The sequence below is a fragment of the Salvelinus namaycush genome, chromosome 24 (assembly GCF_016432855.1).
Source record: "Salvelinus namaycush isolate Seneca chromosome 24, SaNama_1.0, whole genome shotgun sequence".
Classification (NCBI taxonomy): Eukaryota; Metazoa; Chordata; class Actinopteri; order Salmoniformes; family Salmonidae; genus Salvelinus; species Salvelinus namaycush.
The window spans coordinates 36,738,474-36,750,518 of NC_052330.1; the positions used below are offsets into that span (position 1 = coordinate 36,738,474).

A 12,045-nucleotide genomic window follows, 5' to 3' on the forward strand; every position below is an offset into this window, starting at 1 on the left:
TAGATAAGATCTTGCTACCATGGAAAGGAAAATACTTGTCTATTTGTGGGAAAATCACCCTGATTAACTCTTTAATCATATCACAGTTTACCTATTTGCTTATGGTTTTGCCTACACCTAGTGACCTGCTTTTTAAATTATATGAACAAAAAATATTCAATTTTATTTGGAACGGCAAGCCAGATAAAATTAAAAGGGCCTATTTATATAACGAATATGAATTCGGAGGGCAGAAATTATTAAATATTAAAGCATTAGACCTCTCACTAAAGGCATCAGTCATACAAAAGTTATACTTAAATCCAAACTGGTTCTCTAGTAGATTGGTACGAATGTCTCATCCTATGTTCAAGAAGGGCCTTTTTCCCTTTATTCAGATTACACCTGCTCACTTTCGGTTGTTTGAAAAGGAAATAATCTCCAAAATATCTTTATTTTTTAAACAAGCCTTAGAAAGTTGGTTGCAATTTCAGTTTAATCCACCTGAAAGGACGGAACAAATAGTACAACAAATCTTGTGGTTAAATTCAAATATAGTAATTGATAAAAAAACTGTATTTATCGAAGAAATGTTTAAAAAAGGTATAATTTTTGTGAATGATATCATAAATAGGACTGGTGGAGTAATGTCACACATGCAGCTAACACAGACATATGGAAATGTCTGCTCTACCCAAAATTACAACCAATTAATTGCAGCATTACCACAAAAATGGAAGAGGCAGGTAGAAGGGGATAAAAGTAAGGAACTTGTATGTCGGCCTTATATTAAAGAACATAAATGGTTAAAGAAAAGTGTGATAAATAAAAACATATACCAATTTAATTTAAGGACCAAAAAACTGACAGCTGTGCCATATAAATTGCAAAATAGTTGGGAAGAGATTTTCGATGTACCCATTCCATGGCACATGGTTTATGAATTGATACGCAAAACAACGCCGGATTCAAAACTTCGAATTTTTCAATTTAAATTATTGTACAAAATTCTTGCAACTAATAGAATGTTATATATATGGGGGATACAATCTTCCCAGCTCTGCAGATTCTGCTGTGAGGAGGCAGAGTCATTAGACCATTTATTTTGGTATTGTCCGCATGTAGCTCGTTTTTGGTCACAGGTCCAGGAATGGTTGAAGAATTGCAACATTTGCGTAGAACTAACGCTACAGATAGCAATACTGGGGGATTTGAAAAGCCATAGTCAATCAATCAATAATATAATAATTATTTTAGCAAAAATGTTTATTTTTAATTTACAATCCGTGGAAGCTATGAGAATAGGAAGATTCAAATCTTTTGTGAAGCATCACAGCACAGTTGAAAAATATATGGCAAATAAAAATCCGAAATGGATGATGTTGGAAGATAGATGGGAAAGGTTGAGTGGAGCTGAAGGGTGGGACTAATAACAAGATAAACAATGTAGGGCATACGGGATCTGTGAAATGTGTATAGGTGCGGAGCTATTGTGAAATAGCACAGTTACAAGTGGAAATCAAACTGGATGGACAACAGAAATAGAGGAAGGACTAAGAACAAACAAGAGAGAACTATTATAAAGTAGACTGTGTCTGTAAAATGTGTATAAGATGTATAAATTGAAGGTAAAAACAGAAATGTTTATCAGTTTACTCCAATTGGGGGATCAGTGGTAGGGTTTGCGGGGAATAATAATAAAGGTATACTCTTTAAAAAAAGTATGTATGTCTATGTAGGTATGTGTATGTATATATGTGTATATGTATGCATACGTGAATGGATATATATATTTACCCCAAAAAATATGGGGGATTGGAAATGATGCAGACAATTACATTGGAAGCAACATTCTTTCCGCAATATTAAGCTGATCCACCCCCACAAAAAAAAAAAAAAAAAAAAAGGTCTATAATGGTATTATTTATTAGGGTTGTCACAACATTTTTAGTCGTTAGTCCAATTTCTGCATCAAATCGTTGGGTTTATGAGAATTGCACCATAAGGGTAGTCCTCTCTGAGCTGCCACTTGTTGGACTATTAAAGGAGAGTTGGGTTGCTAAGCATTAGGTTGCTAAGAGAAATGACAATCTTCATTGGCTACGTTTAGCATGCTATAGCAGATGCCTATAGACTTTCAGTCAATGCGCTAATGCTTGTTAGCATTAGCTTGCTAAACCTGCCTTTTCGTACGATGCATACAAATCCTCTCCGCTAGTTCATCTGACTCTTGTGAAGTAAAGCGCTTTGTTGCCTAAATCCTAAAGTATCCCCTTTTTTTAAAGGGAAGGTTTTGCATTACATTAAATCATCCCCTGTATCCACATATTTACCAAGTGACCTAGTTTTCCTTGTTACATGTCATGTCATGCCGCAACCGGGAGGTCCGTGGGGCGACGCACAATTGGCATAGCGTCGTCCGGGTTAGGGAGGGTTTGGCCGGTAGGGATATCCTTGTCTCAGTATGTAAAATGTAATGAAAAAATGTAAAAAAAAATGTAATAAAATGTATGCACTCTACTGTAAGTCGCTCTGGATAAGAGCGTCTGCTAAATGACTAAAATGTAAATGTAAATGTAATGCTTTTTCTTGGCGGTGTCCTAAATGGCACCCTGTCCCCTTTAATAGTGCACTACTTTTAACCAAAACCCTATGGGGCCCTGGTCAAACACAGGGCACTACATAGGGGATTAGGGTGCCATTTGGGGCACACAGTCTTTTTTGTCTTGTCATCCTTCCTGTATAGACATTTTTAGTTCTGCCTACATGTGCATATTTTGCTGTTCTTTCATTCTACAGTGTGCTTCTGTGTTTTTAGATTTGGGTAAGTTCCAGCTGTAGCCTGGAGAAAGCAACCACCAGCATCATTTAACACGGGTTTTTTTAATGTTTCTATAGATGACATGGCATCTTGTTGACTGTGACTATTCATGCTAGTGAGTGAACAGACTGGCAGGTAAACAGACGGATGGAATCTTATGGTAATTCGTTTGCAGGCTATAGTTTATAATTTAGTCTAGTTTACAGTCTGGAGAATAGTTTAGTCTGTAGTTTATAGTTTACAGTATATAGTCTAGTTTACAGTCTATATTTTATAGTGTAGTTTACAGTGTAGTCTATGGTGTAGTCTATAGTTCAAAGTGTTAACTGAGCGTTCTTGTCTTTGACTTTCAAACAGGAAACTCCTCCTGCCAATGAATGTTCTTCCTCTTATCCCTGGCCAACACTGCTCCTCTAGAGACACACTGCTCCTCTAGAGACACACTGCTCCTCTAGACACACACTGCTCCTCTAGAGACACACTGCTCCTCTAGAGACACACTGCTCCTCTAGACACACACTGCTCCTCTAGAGACACACTGCTCCTCTAGACACACTGCTCCTCTAGACACACTGCTCCTCTAGACACACACTGCTCCTCTAGACACACACTGCTCCTCTAGAGACACACTGCTCCTCTAGACACACACTGCTCCTCTAGAGACACACTGCTCCTCTAGACACACACTGCTCCTCTAGACACACACTGCTCCTCTAGACACACACTGCTCCTCTAGACACACTGCTCCTCTAGACACACACTGCTCCTCTAGACACACACTGCTCCTCTAGACACACACTGCTCCTCTAGAGACACACTGCTCCTCTAGAGACACACTGCTCCTCTAGACACACACTGCTCCTCTAGACACACACTGCTCCTCTAGACACACACTGCTCCTCTAGACACACACTGCTCCTCTAGACACACACTGCTCCTCTAGACACACACTGCTCCTCTAGAGACACACTGCTCCTCTAGAGACACTGCTCCTCTAGACACACACTGCTCCTCTAGACACACACTGCTCCTCTAGACACACACTGCTCCTCTAGAGACACACTGCTCCTCTAGAGACACACTGCTCCTCTAGAGACACACTGCTCCTCTAGAGACACACTGCTCCTCTAGACACACACTGCTCCTCTAGAGACACACTGCTCCTCTAGACAGTGTGCTTTTTTATGAATCATTTCTCATAGGCCTAAATACATTTCATTTGTTTTGACTGACAGTCAGCACCAGATAACCATCTTTCATCATCACCAAGTTAGACAGTCTGGGCCTAGGATCAGCTGCTTTCTGAAGACATTCTGGGCCTAGGATCAGCTGCTTTCTGAAGACAGTCTGGGCCTAGAACCAGCTGCTTTCTGAAGACAGTCTGGGCCTAGGATTAGCTGCTTTCTGAAGACATTCTGGGCCTAGGAACAGCTGCTTTCTGAAGACAGTCTGGGACTAGGATCAGCTGCTTTCTGAAGACATTCTGGGCCTAGGAACAGCTGCTTTCTGAAGACATTCTGGGCCTAGGATCAGTTGCTTTCTGAAGACAGTCTGGGCCTAGAACCAGCTGCTTTCTGAAGACAGTCTGGGCCTAGGATTAGCTGCTTTCTGAAGACATTCTGGGCCTAGGATCAGCTGCTTTCTGAAGACATTCTGGGCCTAGGATCAGCTGCTTTCTGAAGACATTCTGGGCCTAGGATCAGCTGCTTTCTGAAGACAGTCTGGGCCTAGAACCAGCTGCTTTCTGAAGACAGTCTGGGCCTAGAACCAGCTGCTTTCTGAAGACAGTCTGGGCCTAGAACCAGCTGCTTTCTGAAGACAGTCTGGGCCTAGAACCAGCTGCTTTCTGAAGACATTCTGGGCCTAGGATCAGTTGCTTTCTGAAGACAGTCTGGGCCTAGGATCAGCTGCTTTCTGAAGACAGTCTGGGCCTAGGATCAGCTGCTTTCTGACAACATTCTGGGCCTAGGATCAGCTGCTTTCTGAAGACATTCTGGGCCTAGGATCAGCTGCTTTCTGAAGACAGTCTGGGCCTAGAACCAGCTGCTTGGCAAAATGCATAGAATTGCAGGACATTAGCTTCAAAACTGAAAAATGTTTTCTGCTGCCATGTTACCTTTCTAGCTAATAGGCTGTTAAAGATTACACTTCCTCTTCCAGTGAACTGTGGGAAGGTCAAAATAATGACACTGTCTGTCAAATCTCTTTTTTAAAGTTTAACTTCTACCTGCCATTTTCATTCACCTGATTTGACAATACATGACTTATTTTTATTTATTTTTATATATACATATTATGGGGGTTCCTGGGTCTCCAGTTTGCCTGGTCGGGGGTCCCTGTGCAGACTCAAGTCACAGAACAGAAGTCTGTTCTCATTTTATACACAGTATAGTTCCGGACTGTGTTGTTGAATTGACCACTGCCAGAGGCTGTCTGTCTACGACTCTGCATTGCATTCCTGTGATATGTTTTGGCTAAGGAGAGGGCAGGGGGTTGGCTAAGGAGAGGGCAGGGGGTTGGCTAAGGAGAGGGCAGGGGGTTGGCTAAGGAGAGGGCAGTGGGTTGGCTAAGGAGAGGGCAGGGGGTTGGCTAAGGAGAGGGCAGGGGGTTGGCTAAGGAGAGGGCAGGGGGTTGGCTAAGGAGAGGGCAGGGGGTTGGCTAAGGAGAGGGCAGGGGGTTGGCTAAGGAGAGGGCAGGGGGTTGGCTAAGGAGAGGGCAGGGGGTTGGCTAAGGAGAGGGCAGGGGGTTGGCTAAGGAGAGGGCAGGGGTTGGCTAAGGAGAGGGCAGGGGGTTGGCTAAGGAGAGGGCAGTGGGTTGGCTCTGTGGTTTGTTATCATACCAAACAGTTCAGTGCTCCAATAAAAAAAAATCATATTATTGAAGCCTTCCAACAATGGAAAAATAACGGTTCGAATTAGCTTCACCTGCCGGTGATTAGACTCTACTTCTGACCTCAATCACATGACTGTCTGTTGTTGATTCCAAACTGTTGCTGTTGCGTAGGAGGAGCCAATGATGGCTCTTGTCAAAACAAACAGGGAAGTTCAGCAAAAAGTCAACTTCTGGCATTGAAACACTTTCATTCATAACACTGTGTTATTGGCCACTGCATAATATAAACACTGTCTGTGTGGATGAAAGATGTAGTGTGTGTGTATTCGCACTTGTATCCACAATGTAATTGAAAGTGAAAAGTATTGTTTTAGCTAAAAGCAGCAACACTAAATTAAGCTTAGGGTGTGTCCAAAATGGCACCCTATTACATATATAGTGCACTACTTTTGACCAGACCCCTTTACAGGCCTTAGTTAAAAGTAGTGCCCCTAAAATAGGGAATAGGGTGCCATTTCGGATGCCCGCCTAGTTTCCATTATTAAAATGTAGTGTACGAGTCGAGCATCACTAGCACCCCTCCCCCCAGTGTGGAGGAAGTGCTGATTGAACTTCAAGGCAGTTCAATTGTTGTTGTTTGATATAAGAAGTGAAACTCCGACTCTTGGTCTATAAACAAGTTCTCTCCTCCCTAAGTCGATAAGTCTTGTAGAGAGGTTCCAAACTCTCAATCACTTACAAATGTCTGCTTAGTTTACGTCCTAAATGTTGATTTAGAACAGATCATTACTGCGTCTCCATAGCGTTTGCTGGGCATAGTCTCCATTTTTTTTTTTTTTCCCACCCAGCCAAATCTATCGATCCACAACAGGCTGTCTATCTGTTCACCTGACATTTAACTGTCTGTCTGCACATCGATCCTAGTCTTTGAGGCTGGGGCTTTTTGTACCATGGCAGACCCTTTTTGTTTTGTACCGGGGCAGACCCTTTTTGTTTTGTACCGGGGCAGACCCTTTTTGTTACGTACCGGGGCAGACCCTTTTTGTTACGTACCGGGGCAGACCCTTTTTGTTACGTACCGGGGCAGACCCTTTTTGTTACGTACCGGGGCAGACCCTTTTTGTTACATACCGGGGCAGACCCTTTTTGTTTCGTACCGGGGCAGACCCCTTTTTGTTACGTACCGGGGCAGACCCTTTTTGTTTTGTACCGGGGCAGACCCTTTTTGTTTCGTACCATGGCAGACCCTTTTTGTTACGTACCGGGGCAGACCCTTTTTGTTTTGTACCGGGGCAGACCCTTTTTGTTTCGTACCATGGCAGACCCTTTTTGTTACGTACCGGGGCAGACCCTTTTTGTTTCGTACCGGGGCAGACCCTTTTTGTTTTGTACCATGGCAGACCCTTTTTGTTACGTACCGGGGCAGACCCTTTTTGTTTCGTACCATGGCAGACCCTTTTTGTTTTGTACCGGGGCAGACCCTTTTTGTTTTGTACCGGGGCAGACCCTTTTTGTTTCGTACCATGGCAGACCCTTTTTGTTACGTACCGGGGCAGACCCTTTTTGTTTTGTACCGGGGCAGACCCTTTTTGTTTTGTACCGGGGCAGACCCTTTTTGTTTTGTACCGGGGCAGACCCTTTTTGTTTCGTACCATGGCAGACCCTTTTTGTTACGTACCGGGGCAGACCCTTTTTGTTTCGTACCGGGGCAGACCCTTTTTGTTTCGTACCGGGGCAGACCCTTTTTGTTTCGTACCGGGGCAGACCCTTTTTGTTTCGTACCATGGCAGACCCTTTTTGTTTTGTACCGGGGCAGACCCTTTTTGTTTCGTACCGGGGCAGACCCTTTTTGTTTCGTACCGGGGCAGACCCTTTTTGTTTCGTACCGGGGCAGACCCTTTTTGTTTCGTACCGGGGCAGACCCCTTTTGAGTTGTCTTCCAGCTCAGTTAGAAGCTATACTCACTACTTCCTCTCTCCACATGTCTCCTTCAGGCCTACAACATCCATGTGAACGGGGTTCTCCACTGTCGGGTTCGCTACAGTCAGCTCCTGGGACTACACGAACAGGTACAATACAATATATTCCTCTGAGTGCTAATCTAGGACCAGATCAACCCTTCAACATGTCATCTTATTGCCTGATGACTCAGACTGAATTATTCCCGACTTCTCTAGCCAGGCAAGTCATCTTATTCATTATGATCTATAAGGCAAAACTGATCTGAGATCAACAATCGTACTCTTGAGAGGATTTGACTGATTTTACACAGGCAGCCCAATTCTGATCTTTCCCTACTAATTAATCTTTTGACCAATCAGATCAGCTCTTTTGCCAATAATTGGGCAAAAGATCAGAATTGGGCTGCCTGTGTAAACGTAGCCCATGTAAATGCAGGCCCAAGGCTTCAATTGAAACCAATTAAGGCCAAGGTCTTTTAGGTGGGAGCGTCAATCGAGCTGGACAAAGGGGGGCCCCCCACCTCCAAACGTCAGCAATGGTCAGGGCCAGGGGTTAACACTGCTATGAACGTCAAAACATCACCTCAACGCTGTCACCGGCCATTTCCTCACCGTGGCCTCACGTCTCTAACTATTACAACTGTTCTGCTTGATGTTCAGCCTTGAACCAGAACTGGAACCAACCTGGAGCCTGGGTGTTCAAGCTAGTTCATGCTAGAATACGTAACGAAGCGGTTAGAGTTTAAAAAGTGGTAGGCGTGACACGGAAAGAATGTTCTTCTTGCCCTTGTTAATTGTCTTCTCTTTTACCTGTTGAGAAACTGTAGACGGACTCCCTACAGTCAGTCTGAAAATGTTACAGAGGAAGTAGAGCTTGTTAGCCCAGAAATAATGTGTATAAAAAGAAATGAAAAATGAAATTGAAAGGTCCTTTTAGGACCTAATAAGGAAGGACTTTGTCTTAGATGTAGGTTGCTATGATACCAAATGGGTAGTAGCCTGAACAAGGGCTAACTAGCATCCTCTGGTCTCTTCCTACATCTGGCCACTGCTACAGTAGCTGTATCATCTGACCACTGCTACAGTAGCTGTATCATCTGGCCACTGCTACAGTAGCTGTATCATCTGGCCACTGCTACAGTAGCTGTATCATCTGACCACTGCTACAGTAGCTGTATCATCTGGCCACTGTTACAGTAGCTGTGACATCTGACCACTGCTACAGTAGCTGTGACATCTGACCACTGCTACAGTAGCTGTATCATCTGGCCACTGCTACAGTAGCTGTGACATCTGGCCACTGCTACAGTAGCTGTATCATCTGGCCACTGCTACAGTAGCTGTGACATCTGGCCACTGCTACAGTAGCTGTGACATCTGGCCACTGCTACAGTAGCTGTATCATCTGGCCACTGCTACAGTAGCTGTGACATCTGGCCACTGCTACAGTAGCTGTATCATCTGACCACTGCTACAGTAGCTGTATCATCTGGCCACTGCTACAGTAGTTGTGACATCTGACCACTGCTACAGTAGTTGTGACATCTGACCACTGCTACAGTAGCTGTATCATCTGGCCACTGCTACAGTAGCTGTATCATCTGACCACTGCTACAGTAGCTGTATCATCTGGCCACTGTTACAGTAGCTGTATCATCTGACCACTGCTACAGTAGCTGTGACATCTGGCCACTGTTACAGTAGCTGTGACATCTGGCCACTGCTACAGTAGCTGTATCATCTGGCCACTGCTACAGTAGCTGTATCATCTGGCCACTGCTACAGTAGCTGTATCATCTGACCACTGCTACAGTAGCTGTGACATCTGGCCACTGCTACAGTAGCTGTATCATCTGACCACTGCTACAGTAGCTGTATCATCTGACCACTGCTACAGTAGCTGTATCATCTGACCACTGCTACAGTAGCTGTATCATCTGGCCACTGCTACAGTAGCTGTATCATCTGGCCACTGTTACAGTAGCTGTATCATCTGACAGCTGTATCATCTGGCCACTGCTACAGTAGCTGTGACATCTGGCCACTGCTACAGTAGCTGTATCATCTGGCCACTGTTACAGTAGCTGTATCATCTGACAGCTGTATCATCTGGCCACTGCTACAGTAGCTGTATCATCTGACAGCTGTATCATCTGGCCACTGCTACAGTAGCTGTGACATCTGGCCACTGTTACAGTAGCTGTATCATCTGACCACTGTTACAGTAGCTGTATCATCTGGCCACTGTTACAGTAGCTGTATCATCTGACCACTGTTACAGTAGCTGTATCATCTGACCACTGCTACAGTAGCTGTATCATCTGGCCACTGTTACAGTAGCTGTATCATCTGGCCACTGCTACAGTAGCTGTATCATCTGGCCACTGCTACAGTAGTTGTGACATCTGACCACTGCTACAGTAGCTGTATCATCTGACCACTGCTACAGTAGCTGTATCATCTGGCCACTGCTACAGTAGCTGTGACATCTGACCACTGCTACAGTAGCTGTGACATCTGGCCACTGCTACAGTAGCTGTATCATCTAGCCACTGCTACAGTAGCTGTATCATCTGGCCACTGTTACAGTAGCTGTGACATCTGGCCACTGTTACAGTAGCTGTATCATCTGGCCACTGTTACAGTAGCTGTATCATCTGACCACTGCTACAGTAGCTGTGACATCTGGCCACTGCTACAGTAGCTGTGACATCTGGCCACTGTTACAGTAGCTGTATCATCTGACCACTGCTACAGTAGCTGTATCATCTGGCCACTGCTACAGTAGCTGTGACATCTGGCCACTGCTACAGTAGCTGTATCATCTGACCACTGCTACAGTAGCTGTATCATCTGGCCACTGCTACAGTAGCTGTATCATCTGACCACTGCTACAGTAGCTGTATCATCTGACCACTGCTACAGTAGCTGTATCATCTGGCCACTGCTACAGTAGCTGTGACATCTGGCCACTGTTACAGTAGCTGTATCATCTGGCCACTGCTACAGTAGCTGTATCATCTGACAGCTGTATCATCTGGCCACTGCTACAGTAGCTGTGACATCTGGCCACTGTTACAGTAGCTGTATCATCTGGCCACTGTTACAGTAGCTGTATCATCTGACCACTGCTACAGTAGCTGTATCATCTGGCCACTGCTACAGTAGCTGTATCATCTGGCCACTGCTACAGTAGCTGTATCATCTGGCCACTGCTACAGTAGCTGTGACATCTGGCCACTGCTACAGTAGCTGTATCATCTGACCACTGCTACAGTAGCTGTATCATCTGACAGCTGTATCATCTGGCCACTGCTACAGTAGCTGTATCATCTGACAGCTGTATCATCTGGCCACTGCTACAGTAGCTGTGACATCTGGCCACTGTTACAGTAGCTGTATCATCTGACCACTGTTACAGTAGCTGTATCATCTGGCCACTGCTACAGTAGCTGTATCATCTGACAGCTGTATCATCTGGCCACTGCTACAGTAGCTGTGACATCTGGCCACTGTTACAGTAGCTGTATCATCTGACCACTGCTACAGTAGCTGTATCATCTGACCACTGTTACAGTAGCTGTATCATCTGGCCGCTGCTACAGTAGCTGTATCATCTGACCACTGCTACAGTAGCTGTATCATCTGGCCACTGCTACAGTAGCTGTATCATCTGACCACTGCTACAGTAGCTGTGACATCTGGCCACTGCTACAGTAGCTGTATCATCTGACCACTGCTACAGTAGCTGTATCATCTGACCACCTGTATCATCTGACCACTGCTACAGTAGCTGTATCATCTGACAGCTGTATCATCTGGCCACTGCTACAGTAGCTGTATCATCTGACAGCTGTATCATCTGGCCACTGCTACAGTAGCTGTGACATCTGACCACTGCTACAGTAGCTGTGACATCTGGCCACTGCTACAGTAGCTGTATCATCTGGCCACTGCTACAGTAGCTGTATCATCTGACCACTGCTACAGTAGCTGTATCATCTGGCCACTGCTACAGTAGCTGTGACATCTGGCCACTGTTACAGTAGCTGTATCATCTGGCCACTGTTACAGTAGCTGTATCATCTGACCACTGCTACAGTAGTTGTATCATCTGGCCACTGCTACAGTAGCTGTATCATCTGGCCACTGCTACAGTAGCTGTGACATCTGGCCACTGCTACAGTAGCTGTATCATCTGACCACTGCTACAGTAGCTGTATCATCTGACAGCTGTATCATCTGGCCACTGCTACAGTAGCTGTATCATCTGACAGCTGTATCATCTGGCCACTGCTACAGTAGCTGTGACATCTGGCCACTGCTACAGTAGCTGTGACATCTGACCACTGCTACAGTAGCTGTATCATCTGACAGCTGTATCATCTGGCCACTGCTACAGTAGCTGTGACATCTGACCACTGCTACAGTAGATGTGACATCTGACCACTG

The 12,045-nt window shown here is 44.9% G+C and overlaps 1 protein-coding gene across 1 annotated transcript in view; it reads left to right on the top strand.

Annotated features, from left to right (window-relative positions):
- Positions 1-12,045, top strand: part of snx17 (sorting nexin 17) — a 59,661-nt gene that overhangs the window by 13,504 nt on the left and 34,112 nt on the right. Inside the window, exon 2 of the mRNA XM_038962704.1 lies at positions 7,627-7,701. Within this exon, the coding sequence (XP_038818632.1) occupies positions 7,627-7,701 (75 nt within the window). The remainder of the gene's footprint in view (positions 1-7,626; positions 7,702-12,045) is intronic.